The sequence below is a fragment of the Cyphomyrmex costatus genome, unplaced genomic scaffold, assembly GCF_001594065.2.
Source record: "Cyphomyrmex costatus isolate MS0001 unplaced genomic scaffold, Ccosl1.0 scaffold330, whole genome shotgun sequence".
Lineage (NCBI taxonomy): Eukaryota > Metazoa > Arthropoda > Insecta > Hymenoptera > Formicidae > Cyphomyrmex > Cyphomyrmex costatus.
This window is the reverse complement of record NW_017277451.1, coordinates 1,253,493-1,270,237: the sequence shown is the minus strand read 5'-3', so window position 1 is coordinate 1,270,237 and position 16,745 is coordinate 1,253,493. Positions and strand designations below refer to the sequence as shown.

The 16,745-nt window shown below is 28.3% G+C and overlaps 3 protein-coding genes across 3 annotated transcripts; all 3 read left to right on the top strand.

Moving 5' to 3' along the window:
• Positions 1-511: 511 nt before the first annotated feature.
• Positions 512-8,424, top strand: LOC108775915 (insulin-degrading enzyme). The gene is made up of 12 exons (XM_018542378.1): positions 512-1,004; positions 1,090-1,289; positions 3,157-3,405; positions 3,536-3,925; positions 4,399-4,508; positions 5,279-5,423; positions 5,712-5,822; positions 5,892-6,012; positions 6,181-6,387; positions 6,542-6,834; positions 7,783-7,992; positions 8,185-8,424. The coding sequence occupies exons 1-12, from the start codon at positions 512-514 to the stop codon at positions 8,422-8,424; spliced, it is 2,769 nt and encodes a 922-aa protein (XP_018397880.1).
• Positions 8,425-12,803: 4,379 nt separating this feature from the next.
• Ercc1 (DNA excision repair protein Ercc1) lies at positions 12,804-15,054 on the top strand. Its single transcript, XM_018542428.1, has 6 exons — positions 12,804-13,055; positions 13,134-13,221; positions 13,701-13,819; positions 14,002-14,196; positions 14,475-14,660; positions 14,766-15,054. The coding sequence occupies exons 1-6, from the start codon at positions 13,041-13,043 to the stop codon at positions 14,973-14,975; spliced, it is 813 nt and encodes a 270-aa protein (XP_018397930.1). The 5' UTR covers positions 12,804-13,040; the 3' UTR covers positions 14,976-15,054.
• Positions 15,055-15,738: 684 nt separating this feature from the next.
• On the top strand, positions 15,739-16,639 carry LOC108775960 (uncharacterized protein C1orf131 homolog). Its single transcript, XM_018542436.1, has 2 exons — positions 15,739-15,839; positions 16,019-16,639. Exon 2 carries the CDS (start codon positions 16,025-16,027, stop codon positions 16,556-16,558), a length of 534 nt encoding a protein of 177 aa, XP_018397938.1. The 5' UTR covers positions 15,739-15,839; positions 16,019-16,024; the 3' UTR covers positions 16,559-16,639.
• Positions 16,640-16,745: the final 106 nt, after the last annotated feature.

Here is a 16,745-nt window from a genome sequence, read left to right as displayed (position 1 = left end):
GAGAGAGAGAGAGAGAGAGAGAGAGAGAGAGAGAGAGAGTGTTACTGCATCGACGACCATATTATCACAAATTGAATTGCCTAGCAATTTAATAATTTGATTCATATATGTATTTTATAATGGAAAGATCTTAACAATGATAAATATTAAAATCTGTAAACAATTTATTGCAAAAAATATTAATTCAGTCGGGGATTGAACCCGGATCTTATGTGTGCGTGCGTGCGTGCGTGCGTGCGTGCGTGCGTGTGTGTGTGTGTGTGTGTGTGTGTGTGTGTGTGTGTGTGTGTGAGAGAGAGAGCATCATAAGCTTTTAGACCACGAATACAATATTTTTATATCTTTGTCGTCTATGTATATTTTTCTTAGTCACATTATGTTGTTAATATTGTTTACATTTTCTACTGGATTTGGTTGTATTTCATAATAATGGACATTAACATATTTTTATTAATGATTATCAAATTAATTAATTTCACAAATTATAGATAAAACATGTATTACAGGCTCAATGAGCGATCCAGATGATATACCTGGATTAGCGCACTTCTGCGAGCTTATGTTACCCTTAGGATCGAAAAAATATCCTAAAGAGAATGATTACGATATATATCTGTCGCAGAATGGTGGTGTGAGTAACGCATCAACGTATTTAGATTACACCACCTATTACTTCGACGTAATTCCGGAAAAGTTAGAAGGCGCTTTAGATCGTTTTGCTCAATTTTTCATAGCGCCACTATTCACAGAAAACTTGACAGAGTTGGAGATAAATGCCATAAATTCAGAGCACGAAGAAGATGCAGCAAATGATGACATCCGAAGTAATTACGTGGATAGATCATCTGCGATAGGTCATCCATTTTCGAAATTTAACACAGGAAATAGGGAAACATTAGATGTAATACCGAAACAAAAGGGTATTAATGTTCGAAATGAGCTATTAGAGTTTTATGAAAAATATTATTCAACAAATATTATGTCACTGTCTATTCTTAGCAAAGGTACAACGATAATTTATTGAATCTATTTATGATTAGAACATCTGAAAATATTTATATATGTATAATATTAACAAATAAATTTTAGAGAGTTTAGACGAACTCGAAAATATGGTAGTGGATCTGTTTTGTGAGATGCGAAACAAGGAAATTGAAGTTCCAATATGGCCTGTTCCATTCAAAGATGAACATTTCCGCACTATATGGTATATTGTTCCGATAAAGGATATAAGAAAGTTAAGCATTTCGTTTCCTTTACCAGACATGCGTCAATACTACGTATCTGCGGTAATATATAACATATGTATATTGATCTTTTGGCTTTAATACTTTAAATGAATATTATATCTTAGTTTTTTTTAAATGTAATTACAAAAGAAAATATAAAAACTAGATTATTTTCTGTAGTATTTTTTAGCTAGATACGAATCCGTTTTTTAAATTGTTCCATCATATTACATTTTAAGAAATTGACAATTAAAGTTACAAGAAAGAGTTATTTTTAGATATTTTGTATATTATATATAACTATGATATGTGACGTGTGTGTTGGAACAATTTCAAAAATCGGATTCATAATCAGCGTTCTAAATTATGGGAAATATTATAGCTTTGTTTCAATGTTAAAAAAATTTATTTTTTGATGAATCGTGTTTTATATATGTACATATGCTCATACACGTGTGCTGAGATGCACACACGTATGTACGTATGTATGTATGTATATACATACGTACATACATATATATATACATATATACGGTCCGATAAATTTCGACAAACTGCTTTTGTATAAATAAAACAGACTAAATTAAGTAAAAAAAGTCTTCTACCATTTTGTAATTTTTACATTTTTTGTTACCCACTAAGTACAATGTCTATATAAGCGATGCATACAACAATTTTAAGGTACCTTAGAGAGTTTTTCAAGAAACATGTTTAAGATTATAAACAACCTTCAAGGAAATCTTAATATTGTCTTATGTGTGCAATGTTAGTCACATATTTAGCTATTTTCAAAAATTAATATCTTATTAATTCAACAAATAAATTAAAGAAGACTTTCGAGAATTTCAAATAACAAGAATAATCAGGCTAATGAGAGCTATTCAGCGGTTATTGGTGCGATCATATATAAGATATGTTAGAGTGTGAATATTATATACCACGTAAGTAGTTCCCCCCCCATTGTGCGCCGAACATCCGTCGAACTTAAAACGCAAATCTAATTAATTACCGTAGTAATATCACAATTTTTTGATGCTTATAGCATCTAACAAGATCTTAATAATATGTTGAAAGAATTTATATATGATCGCACCAATAACCGCTGAATAGCTCTCATTAGCCTGATTATTCTTGTTATTTGAAATTCTCGAGAGTCTTCTTTAATTTATTTGTTGAATATACGCTGGCTGAAAGATGCGTTTGTTACTTTCAAATTATTATTTAAAATTAAGTACTTTGTGAAGAATATCATTACGTCGACTTGCCAATAAAGGTCTATAGTTAATCTTGTCAATTCTTGCAAGTGCTGAATTACATGATTATTTGTTTATATAGAACTTCTTTCTAACATCTCTCCCAGGCGTCTAAGGTAGGCTCCCACTACGTTACCTTACTGATGAGTCTAGTAGTGGAAGCCGGGACGAAACGCCAACTCGTGATATTCTTCACAAATTCTTATTTTTCTCAGTTTTAAATTTATTTCTTTCTTTAATATTTAATTTAAGATTTTAATATGTCTTTCAACATATTATTAAGATCTTGTTAGATGCTATAAGCATCAAAAATTTGTGATATTACTACGGTAGTTAATTAGATTTGCGTTTTAAGTTCGACGGATGTTCGGCGCGCAATGGGGGGGGAACTACTTACGTGGTATATAATATTTACACTCTAACATATCTTATATATGATCGCACCAATAACCGCTGAATAGCTCTCATTAGCCTGATTATTTTTGTTATTTTTAATATCTTATTAATTGATGCAAAAATTTTGAAATGATACAGGATTTTTTTATTTAGTTTAGTCCGCTCTATCTGTGCATGAAATGTTTTGCAGTTATTTGGGACACCGTATGCGTGTGCATGTGCGCGCGTATGTGTATACATACATATTTTTTTACATTTATTGCTATTTGTTAATATAGCCGGAGCATTATGTTTCTCATTTACTTGAACATGAAGGAAAAGGCTCATTATTATCGGCTTTGAAATCCAAGGGATGGTGTAACTCCCTAGTATCCGGAAAACGTCTTTTAGCCAGAGGCTTCAGTATTTTAATTATTAGTATTGATTTAACCGAAGAAGGTATTAAGCATATCGAAGATGTTGTTCTACGGGTATTTCAGTATATTAATATGCTTAAGTTGAAAGGACCAATCAAATGGATCTATGATGTAATTGACGAAATAAATTATAATTTTATGTAGACTGTTCAGAAAATTATGCTATCATAATTTACCAGACATTTTGTGCTTCAATATCGTATATTAAATATAAAATAACATGTATTTTGTACATTTGCAGGAATATAGAGATATTGCGAATATAGACTTTCATTTTAAGGGGATGCTTGATCCTTATCATTATGTGCAATTTACGGTTCAAGCGTTGCAACAATTTCGCATGAAAGAAATTTTGTGCGCGGAATGTATTTATCCTGAATGGCGACCGGACTTGATTGAAGAAATAATGACATATTTAACACCGCAAAATGTTAGGATTCACGTGGTTGCAAAAGCATATGAAGATATAGCGGATGAAACTGAAAGGTGGTATGGTACTAAATATAAGAAAATGAAAATATCCAAGGAAACAATGGAAATGTGGAGCTCCGCTGCCTTTAACGATGACCTGAAATTGCCTCCCAAGAATAAATTTATAGCAACTACATTTGCTATCAAGCCAGAAATTAATGTAATTAAAAAATTATCATTTTTTTTATAATATTAATTCTTGATCACATTGTGATATTCAAAGCAAAATATCGATGGAGCGTGAACTATACCGTAAAGTTTGATATGAAATAGAATTTAATTAAATGTCAGAATAGCTTAAAAAAATTCTGTCTTCTTTATACATGTATATTTATACATGTATATAGTTTTTATGTAGTGATAGTAATTATGTGCAAAAAATGTTTGTGTATGTATATTTTTGTATTATTATAACTTTACAAAAATATATGCTGAGGTTTAAAGATTGGTAAGTTTGCACAACAGAAAGCTAAGAGATTGTAATACAAATAAAAAAAGTGCAATGCAATAATTTTGACTTTGACTTGTTTTTGCACATGAAATTGTCTTTTGTCCTACTGTATTTGATCTTATGAGTTATGTATATGCATGTTTGCATGTCATTGTATGTATTAACAGGTATAAAATTTACAGATAGAAAAGTTTCCTATTATTTTGGAGGACACATCATTTGTTAGACTTTGGTATAAAAAAGATGATGAATTCCTTGTGCCTATAAGAAAAATGATTTTCGAATTTTTCAGGTATGTATTAAGTGATTGTATGACATACAAAGTATGGATCAGTGGATCAGACTATTGAGAGTCAAACGTGGTTCTTATTACGTAATTGTCTATTTATTCATAAAAATCTTGAATGTTTCGACTCACTTTGGAGTCATCTTCAGCATACATAATCTCTATACATCTTTGAAATTACGTAATAAGAACCACGTTTGACTCTCAATAGCCTGATCCACTGATCCATATTTTTTGTTTTTGGAAAATAAGAGAGTTCGTAAGAAGATTACACTTGTATTTGTATGAGATACGTTGCTGCTATAATTGATTAATGTAATACTGTGTAAAGCCCGATCTACAATTGCGTAAATGTAGTTGTAAAAATTGACCAATTACAGTTGAATACGAGCAGAACATTCAACTGTGACTGGAAGATTCTTACAACTACGATCACTTCCAACTACGTTTATGCAATTGTAGATCAGGCTTAATACCGAATGTAATATTGTGTAATACCAAAATATTTTTAAATAAAATTTTGAAATATTCTGACAATTTAAACAATTTTAATTATTAATTTACATTATGATAAGATAAGATATTAATGTGCACAGAAAATAATATTAATAAGTTGGTTATTGCTGAAATTACATATTAAAAAAAAAAAATTTTAATTTTGCAATTATGATTCTTAAAATATTGTTATTTAAAGATGAGAATTAAATATAAGCTTTTATAACAAAGAAATATTTTTTCGTGATTATATATAATGTTTGTTTTTTTCTAATTTATAGCCCATTTGCCTATCTGGATCCTCTTAGTTACAATTTAACTTGCATGTTTATTAAGCTGTTTCATGATTCTCTTACCGAATATACATATGCTGCTAATTTAGCTGGTTTACGATGGAAAATTGCTAATTCCGAATATGGAATAATAGTGAGTATACATCATATAATAACAAGTAATAAAATATAATGTATATTATTTAAATAAATTTGAATGTTTATTTGAATAAATTATTGTTCAATTTGTTATTAATATTAGTAACGTTTGGAATAAACATTATTTCACGCATATACATAAAATATTGCTTATTCAGAAATTGTTTATTTCTTATCTTTAATTATTCGTCATATGCTCAATTTTATTCCTATGTAATAATGTGTGTCAACTGTTTTATAAAAATACATTCGTAATTTAAAGAAAGATCAATTCTTTTTATAGCTCTTTATAAGTGGTTATGACAATAAACAGCATGTACTGTTAGAAAAACTAATGGATCGAATGATAAATTTTAAGGTTGATCCAAAGAGATTTGAAATCCTAAAGGAAGATGTATGTATAATAAATACAATCAATATTTTTAATTTTATTAAGCAGCATATTTATGTAGAATTATTGTAGTATATTACGGAGTTGAAAAACTTTGCTACTAAACGGCCTTATCAACAAGCTGTTTATTATCTTGCAGCTCTGTTAGCAGAGCAATTTTGGCTTGAGAAAGAATTATTGGAAGCTACTGCCTGTAAGCATAAAAGAGAACTTATATTTTTTGAAAAAATTATTTTCTCTCTCACTCTCTCACACACATACACACACACACACACACACACGCGTTTCTTTTAGTTAGTTTCTTTTAGGACAATTACAGCACATATTAATGACATATAATTAATATTTCTATGATATACAGATTTAAGTGTTGAAGGACTACAGAAGTTTATACCACAGCTATTCAGTAAGGTGCACGTGGAATGCTTAATATATGGTAACGTGACTAAAACAGAAGCTACATATATACGTAAATTAATTGAGTCTAAGTTAACAACTGGAGTGCCCAACATAATACCCTTGTTAGAAAAGCAACTGTTATTATTCCGTGAAATTAAACTAGAAGATGGTAAGGATCCTCCAGACTGAGGGGTTGGATATTAGACTAATAACCTAATTTCGAAAAAATCTATTATTACGGATACCTCATAAGAGGTAGATCTTGTCCCATCTTGGAATGTTGTGCCATTGAATGGAATAGAATATATATATATTTTTTACAGGTTGCCACTTTCTGTTCGAAGTAGAAAATAATTTACATAAAAATTCTTGTACAATGGTATATTATCAAACTGGTTTACAATCAACGGAGTCGAATATGCTCTTAGAACTCTTAGCACAAATCATTGAGGAACCTTGCTTCAATACCTTAAGAACGAAGGAACAATTAGGCTACACAGTATTTAGTGAAATACGTAGAACAAGTGGAACACAAGGCTTGCTAATCATTGTACAAAGTGATAAACATCCACAATATGTCGAAAAACGAATTAATTTATTTTTAGACTACATGTTGGTGAGTATAATATTTTTCATGATAAAAAATATTATATATTTGTGTTGGAAACAGTCCACTTTTTGTTAATCGTTTGTATCGAATTTTTTAACACATATTCAAGTATTAATTTAATATAATAGTGATGTTATTTAAAAATTTTGTATTAAATTGATATTTATTAGTGCCAAAATGACACAATTTATTATGAGTAAGTGAACAAGTAAAATAATAATATGTTTTAAAATGTAAATTCTAAGATAAATGAATGAAATATGTAATTGAGCATATCATAAATATTAATTGTACTAAAAAAAAATTCTTTTTACAAACTGTCAATATTACCTACCTTTTTCATGATTGTTTTTTCTATAGTTAATATCTATGTTGTTCTCTAATATATTCATTTTATGTTAAATAAACACAAAAATTTAAGTAGACTGTTTGGGACACGTAACATTTATTATATTCGACATAAATTTCCCAATAATGGCCCATATTTAGAAAAATTAGCGCGCTAATATACTATAGCTATAAATAGTTTACGTTATGGATACTATAGAATTTTAGAAATAAAAGCATGCTTTTATGGATGAAAACACGTTCTGAATACGACTTAATGTATAATAATATACAGGATGTCATGTAAATTTTTTTTCCATTCCTTTTGTGTAGACAGAGCGGGCTGAACTGTATCGAAAGATTCTCTACCACTTTGCAATTTTCGCAATGGTTAACAAGATATGAATTTTTAAATATAGTGGACACAGTTTAGTCCGCTCTATCACAAAAGCGATGGAAAAAACTTACGTAATACCCTGTATAGTATGTGAATGCATGAACATGGAACTACATTTTCTTTACATATTTATTATATAATATATCTTATTATTATAATCAAATATATTGTTCAATTTTTTGTGGTAATACAAATATTATTATTAAAGTTAAAATTACTAATAATTCCAGAATCACATATCTACCTTAACAGAAGAGCAATTTGAAAAATACAAGAAAACTATAGCTACATTACGTTTAGGAAAATTAAAAGGATTAAATGGATGGGGTGCCATGTACTGGTCTGAGATTAAAACCCAACGATATAACTTCGATCGAGTCAATATCGAAGAGGCTTACTTAAAGACGATATCACTGCAGCAATTACTTAATTTCTTTAAGGTAATCAATTTTCTTTTATATATAAAATATATCACTTAATGTTACTCTGAAAGGGAAATATTTTATCATAAAAAAGAAATAGAAAATGTACGATAACTTTTTTTTATATAAGATATAATTTTCGATAAAACTTCGATAATTGAAAAATTAATATATTATTAATACATCTGTCATATAAAATATATCTTTTAGGAAAATGTACATAGTAAAATTCGACGTAAATTGTCAATACATGTGATCTCTACGGCAACATCAACGGAAAACAATTCACCTGATAACACAACTAATAAAACTGCCGATTTATCAATTGATAAAGAAGTTAAGAAAATCGATGATATTACGTCATTTAAAAAGAGTCAATCTTTATATCCTCTACCTGAACCGCTTGAAAAATATTTTCTCAGGAAAGGTGTACGGTGTACGCTCTTCTAAATTATAAAAAAAGTAGTGATGAAGTAATCGTGAATAAGATGAATAAATTTACTTTTATGCATAATCTGAGAAAATATTGATGCATTATTTTAGAGAAATTAATAAAATTAATGTACTTAAGGTAATTCTTTAGTAGAGTGTCGAAAATTTGGGGTGTTTCATCAAAACCCACCCAAAGGCATATTTGCATAATTTAGATAAAGTATTAAACTATTTTAATGAAATCGTATAAAACATATGATAATAAATCAAGAGCTGCATCTTCACTAAACGAAAACAAGGTGACATTACAGTATTTACTTTTCGAGGTTAAATTTGTATGCAAGTTTGTGCATGTAAATATTTTTCCAGAATTCTAGAATGACCGTTGACCTATTACTTTTTTGTAACCATATTACAATCGTAATTTTGTAAACTGTTATAATATTGTTTTTTAGAGAAGTCTATAATCCAGACAGCAGACAATATTTATAATATATTTACAAAATGTTTGTAAGATTTATGTTTAATATTTTTGTAATCTTAGATTGTACAATACGTATTCCTTATGAAAAATTGAGTCAAAATTTTAATATCGAAATATGAGATGTCAATAGTTTCTGAATGATGAGCCTTTGAAACTGTCAAATTATTACAGCATGTAATAATTGTTTATTTTATGTTTTAAAAATAATAATTGTTTATTATTTAAAATGTGTATTTCACTAAAATATACGCTTTTTAATGAGCTTTATCAAATTTGCAATTAAAATTGCTCTTCGGCAAAATTAAGGAGGTTTTCTCTTTACTTCGGCAAGAGAATGTAATATGTTAAGAATTACTTGAAATTTTGGACATAGCTTTATCTACAAAGTGTTTTTTAAATTTTTTCAGATTTTTTGATCAGCGCATTTTCCTGTAATAACAAAATTTTGTATTTTATATTAGATGATCTCTCTTTCTTTTATAGAAGACTCGTATATATTATATGTATATATATGTATCTGTTTTCAACAAATATAAATATTTGCAATGTTAAGAATCGAATAAATTTATGTTTAACCCTCGGACAGCGGGACGTCGTGATACTCGCATGCACGGCGGACGCAAAGTCAAAAGTGACCCCCAAGAGTAAAATTGATTCAAAATATTTGAGAAGCAGCTTTTTTACTAAAATATATAGTAAACTATTTCAAATATGTGTAGGAAGGGACATAAACAATTTTTATTATCTATTAGGTTCGTATTTATATATATATAGTCGTTTCTTAAGATATTATAATTACTAAAATATTTTTATGTTTATTATTTTGTATAAAAAAAGAGTTCTTTAGTTTGTTTTAATTTTGTTTACTAAAATATTGGTTTTCAAGAATTTTTTTACTCAAGTACTATTAACTTTACAAAAAAACAGTAAAAGACAAAAATTGTTTATTTTTTTCTCATAAAGCTCTAGAAATTTTTTCAGAATTTTTTATCAACTGTTTAGTACTGCATTTTTTTATTATATAACAACTATTTTTACCAGAATAAGAAAATACGGTACTAAAAAATTCTTGAAAACCAATATTTTAGTAATTATATCTTGTTAACTATTGCGAAAATTACAAAATGGTAAAGAACTTTTCGACTCAGTTTGGAGTCCGCTCTATCTTATTCACGAATATTGTAGATATCGGTAGAATTATCAAATACCCTTTTAAAATACACTTATTATTTATTTAAAACAAGTCATATTGTATGTAACATTTTTCTGTATGTACACGCGCACACTTTAGAGCAAACTAAATTGAATTCTCAATACACGTCAGAAGTTGTGTCTTACATAGCTGGTGCTGTAGTAAGAAGCATTCGAAATAACATTTCTTGCCAAATTTGCCGTGAAAGTTTGGAAACTGACACATCAACATCAGTTTTATGCAAAATATAAAATAGAGGAGGATTATTATTCCTAAGCAGCGATGTCATAAAAATTTGGAAAACAGCTGAAGGAGTTTTACGAAACACAAATGACATTTGTACCACAAAAAATATTTTAACGAAACTTAAGTACGATACGAAAAAATTGCTTCTTATGAACGATTTATTTAAAAATTTAGACATCGAAATGTCAGCATTATCAAATCATCGATCTATTTTGATTGATAAAATTTTAAATCAATATTTTAAAGTGAAAATGAATTAAAACGTATTCGGATTGAAAAGAATTCATTTTAACATTCATGAATCCGTATTTCTGAAAATTTGAATCCATTTCAATCCATTCTCGGATACTGGTTTGCTATATTTAAAAATCAATAAATAATCTAAAAATGCGTAATTCGTGGCAATATTAGATATATAATATTAGATATGGCAATATTAGATATGTAATATTAGATACATGGCAATATTAGATATGTAATATTAGATATAGCAATATTAGACATAAACTATGAAAATATTATAATATACATTACATATCGTATAGTATTTTCTTTGTCTTCCCCTATACTTTTTTTCCTATACTTTCCTATACTTCCTATACTTTGGAAGTTCAATTTCAGGTATCTTTTTAATACTTTCTATTATACGTGTACCTTATTATTTTTATATAAAAATTTTATACATATACAAATTTTATATTAAAGTTTATTACATATTTCTAAGTGTGTATGTAATATATATAAACGTGTATATATATATATATATATGGTATACTATATGTATAATAATTAAATGGTTATTATTATGATGAATCTTTATTTTCTCATACAAGACAGTAAAAATTATGTACCTCCCGAGTAGGTCATTTAATTTTCTATAGAATCTATTTTAATTTACATATTTTAAAAAAATTAACCTGCAGCGTAAACTGTTGCTGTATTTCTATTTTCGAATAATTAAAAAATATTATATCTTTGAAAAACACATTCGAATTTATAGGCCCGTATTCAGAACGCACTTTTATCGATAAAAGCGCTCTTTTATCTCTGAAATTCTATAGTATACGTGACATAAACTATAGCATGTTAGCGCGCTAACATCGTTGTTAGCGCGTTCTGAATACGGGCCATAACCTCTCAACACACGAACCAAAAGTTGTGACATTACGCAATACGCTCGAGCTGATTGGTTCCCCACCGCTCACTGTGAAAGAGAGAAACATAACTATATTTATATAGAGAGCCTATAATCAGAGTGTCGCCATACGGGTATCACTTGTGATTGGTCCGCCATGTTTTAGCTATTCCCCTATAGTATACGTGACGCTCCCTATATAAAATGCGCGCATATGTGTGAAACGGAACGCAACCTATATCTCTTTCTCTCTCGCAGAATTTCGCTAAAACATGGCGTAATCTTCCTTATGTCGCCACTCTGATTATAGGCTCTCTAATATTTATACTGTGACTTAGGGTGCGGTCGAGTTGCCACTATGAATGCTTTGAAGCGTTTGATTGACCAATGAAAAGAAAGAATTTTACAAATTGACCAATCAAGAAACCCTTCAAAGCATTCGTAGTGGCAACTCGACCGCACCCTTAGAGACCCTTTAACAGAGACTGGCCATCAGGCGAGTCCGCCATTTCCTAGCGAAATCCTACAAGTGAGAGAGAAATATAGACCATTTCACTCACACGAATATGTGCGTTCGTATGTGTTCGTTTATTTAAGTTGATCTGAGTTGATTCAAAGTTGTTTTCGTGGTTTTTGTTCAGTATAAAATAATAACAATAAAAATGGGTGGTTGCACTGCACAATTCTGGAAAAATTATTTAATATCTGTCTTCAGTCAGGTTACGACTAAACATGTTTTAAATTATCAATTGTTTCCTAAAATTATTAGAAAGTTTGTCGTATTCAAATTAAGAACATTAAGTAAGAAAAATACTAATATTAATAGAAGATATGATAGTAAATCATTGGCAGTACATACCTTTTTTAAATAAATTTTACAAATGTTAAGTGTTTTTACTTTTATCACTGATTTCCTAACCTTACTTTAATTTTATTTGAAAAAGATTTAATAGAATTAAGAAAGAGAATATTAAATATAGAAATTATTTAACGTATAAACAAAAAGAACGAAGACAATATAAGAGTCAATGTTTAAAATTTAATAACAAAGTCAAAAATTAAATCATAAATGTTAAAAAACAGCTATTATAACAAAGTTATTTAAAGATAAAGATGTATATAACTGACGATAAAACTTGACATGTTTTTTTTTATTTGACGTATATTATTTATATTGATGTAAAAAGCACGGTTTCAATATTTCTATAATATTTATCATTACATACTATTTACATTCCAAGTAAATGCAGTAATTGAAATTTAATTTGAATACGAGCGGGAATCGCTAGGAAATGGCGGACCAATCAAAAGTGGCACCCTGATGGCCAGTCTCTGGCTGCTTTCCAGCTACGACACAAGTAGACACTGTGTAACACAGTGAATCATTGCATCCCTGTTGTTTGCCTACGTTAAACGAGAATGAAATGATTCTCTGTGTTACACAGTGTCTGATTCTGTCCTTGCTGGAAAGCACCCTCTGTTAGAGGGTCTCTACTGTGACTATATCTGGAGTAGAGCTGTCCTTGTTGTCTTCAACTTCTCACGTATGAACGCTCCGTCTATCTTATAAGTCTTCTATGATGTCAACTAAGGTGAGATTGAGTGTTTTTGTTGAAATTTAAGGAGCTGGTTTTTTTTTCTAATATTTACTAAATACTTTGTAATGAAAGAGAGAAATTATGAATAATACGACAGAAAATGCAGAAGATTTGGATGATGCATGTCCGACAAAACAAGCTAAAAATACGTCTTTTCAGAGTAAGTTCCGTTATAATACTATTAAAAAATATTAGAAAATATTATTATAAAATATTAGAAAATTGCTGGTAGTGTGGCAGTTCATAAACATATTTGAATCAAGTTTTCATGTAGATTGTATTAATTTGCATTTGTGTTAACCTCATATGTTCACCCAGTAGAGTTTGTTATAATCTAATAGCAAATTACTAGTAGAGAAATTAAGTAAAATCTATATTTAATTTTGTAATAAAATATGTAAATGGTTATTGAATGATAATATATAAAATATACAAAAATAAAAATTCTGTTTGGTTTTTATAGTTAATCTATAATCTATATCTATACACTCTGTTGTATCCTTACTGGCATTCTATAAGTAAAATGTATAATTAATTTATGAAATATATTTTCAATAGTTTTAATTCTCTAGAATATTGCTTACCTATAATACAATTAAAAATTTGATTTGTGTATAATTTGGATTTCTTTTTTTCCAGGTGCTTTTAGTAACTTGAAGAAATCTGAGTTTTTCTCAGATTTGCCAGCTTCTAAGTCTGAAACTTCTGTAGCAATATCTTCAAGTAGAATTAACACTGTCCTTGTCAGTCCAAAGCAAGTAATACTGTTGTTTTATTTATAAAATATTATAATGTTTTAAGAGTAAATATATTTTGTAAATTGTACTAATTAAAGTTAATACATAATATGTTTTTATAGAAAGTAAGTTTGTCTATCTTTAAAACATTATATTAAAATTTAATTAAAATTTTTTAAATTTATAATATTTCTTTTCCCCAGAAAGGCAATCCATTACTGAAGTTTATAACGAATGTACCGTGGGAATATTCTGACATTGTGCCAGATTATGTAATGGGAAAAACTACATGTGCTCTTTTCTTATCAATTCGTTATCATCAACTGAATCCTGATTATATTCATGAAAGACTTAAGTTATTGAGTAATGCTTATAACTTACGAGTGCTTTTAGTACAGGTACATAACTACAATTTATATATTTGTTTTATAAAATATGTAATTGACTATTAATAATTTATACTGTATAATTTTATTGTATAATAATTTTACTGTATAATTTTATTGTATAATAATTTAATGACTATTAATTCTTTATACAATATTAATTGTGATTAGGCATAATTATATTATTTATTCCTATTATATACATTCATAATTTTTAATTTCTTAAGTTTTGTGTAAATTAGAAATTTTGTAGTTTTTTGTATCTATATTTGAACTTTTTATTCAATCAGATTGATGTCGCCGAGCCTCATCATGCTTTGAAACATCTAACAAGGATTTCCATTTTGGCAGACTTGACAATAATGCTAGCGTGGAATGCAGAGGATGCAGGAAAAATTATTGAAACTTACAAGATATATGAAAACAAACCCCCTGATAATATTATGGAACGCAGCGAAACAGCACCTTATCAAAAAGTAATTATTATATAATATGTATATTTTTCTATAAATATATATATATATATTTTTAAATATATACATACACGAAAGAAATATTTATGTAATAAATATTTGTTACAGTTGGTTAATGCCTTAACAACAGTAAGATCTGTCAACAAAACCGATGCAACAACTCTTCTAACAACTTTTGGTACACTAGATAACATTATAAGAGCACAACCTAGTACTTTAACCTTGTGTCCTGGATTTGGTCTACATAAAGCTCAAAAACTTCATAAAGTTTTACATGAATCTTTTCTATGCACGCCAAAATTTTCTTCAAAAAAATAAAATTTTTCAGTATACTTATTTATGCTTTACAATTACTGTGCTGTAATAAAATAATTGGATGGAGTTACAATATATACACACACGGAAAGAATGTTTATTTAATTTATAAAAAATAAAATTTCATAAATTACAAATGATTTATGTTTTTTTGATAAAAAAGTGATTAAAGAATTTTAACTTTAAATAAAACATAAAAATTATAAATAATTAAAATAGGATTTATAAATAACTAATCTCCAATATATATATATATATATATATCTTATTTTTATATTTTATAAATATTTTATTTTTACGTATACTTTGTAAAAATTTCATGTATAGCAATTTGTAGCATATACTAATTTAATATAATGCACACTGAATTCGTATTAATTGTTTCTATACTTGTGGATTCAATGAATTGTGCTCAAAATGAAAAATTAAAAGCGCAAAAGACTTAGCTATAAAGAACAAATCTGACTCGACGGTTATGCGGCATTTGGACTGTGGAAGGCGGAGGCAATTCGAAAATCGGCCGAAAGTTGCATACACTTTATGTATATTCACTTTGAATTGGTACTTTTAATTAATAATATATCAGTTACTTTTCATGATAATATATTATTATTAGATAGAAAGGTTTAAATTTTTGAGGATCTTTTTTTTAACATGGCTTGACCTTTTTATTTTTATGATATGATTTTTTTAATATACTTTTTTGTCATTGAAATGGCAGGTTGAGCGGCTCATGAAAATGTACCTTAATCTATGTGAACGCGGCAAAACACAAACTGCTTTTAGAACAAACTTGTAATTTGTATGCCAAGATTGCCAAGTATGTTCGCACTAACGTGTTATAATTGATTGTGAATAGAGATTTACGTAAGTTAAATTGTTGGCCGTCATAATTATTGATCGTCAAATACATGTATTTTTATTTTTAACGTTTATTTATTTTACATTATCTTAGGGACTATGAAAATTATTTTTCCATGTTGTTGATAGAGGTTAGACCAGAAAACAAATAAAGCATTTTTTCTTTCAATATTAATATTTTTCAGTACGAGATGGAAGACTTTGTACCAACACGTAGTTCCCAAGTCAAGAAAATTGCGACGAGTGATTACATATGTGTACATTATACAGCGCCAAAGAAAAAGGTGAAATCTACAGATGACTTAGATAATAAAGATAAACTTAAGGAATCTACGAAACAAACGCCTGCTGAATTAAAGCAGCAGCAAGAAAAAGAGATGAAGAAGTTGCGATATGAGATTATCAAATTTGGTATGTCTGGTTTCGAAAAACCGAAAGCGAGGAAAGCAAAGGTTGAGCTCGCTATTAGCTTAGGTGCAATACCTCCCAAGAACAGAAGGATGAATTACAACGCGTTAAAGACGCGTCAAAAAATAGAGAAAGAGAAGAAGAAGGAGGAAGGACATAAGTCTAAGTCTCGATTCGCCAGTAGTCAGCTCAAACCCAAGTCCAAGAAAACGCGGAAGAAGGATAGCAGCATTTTACAAGTTTATGGGAAAGTACCGAAAAATATCTTGCAGAACAAGAAGACATCAAAAAGTAAAAAAAGAGTTTCTGAAACATAAAACTTTATAAAACTCTACAAGAAATTGGTAGAGTAAAATGGAAATATGTTTTAAATATCATCTTGTAAATAACATCTTATAAAAAGGACTGTTAGGAATAAAAACTATATTTATAATTAATAATTTTGTCAACTAGATATGTTTTAATTAGATTGTACACAAATTAATTTTTAAAAGAACTAATTAA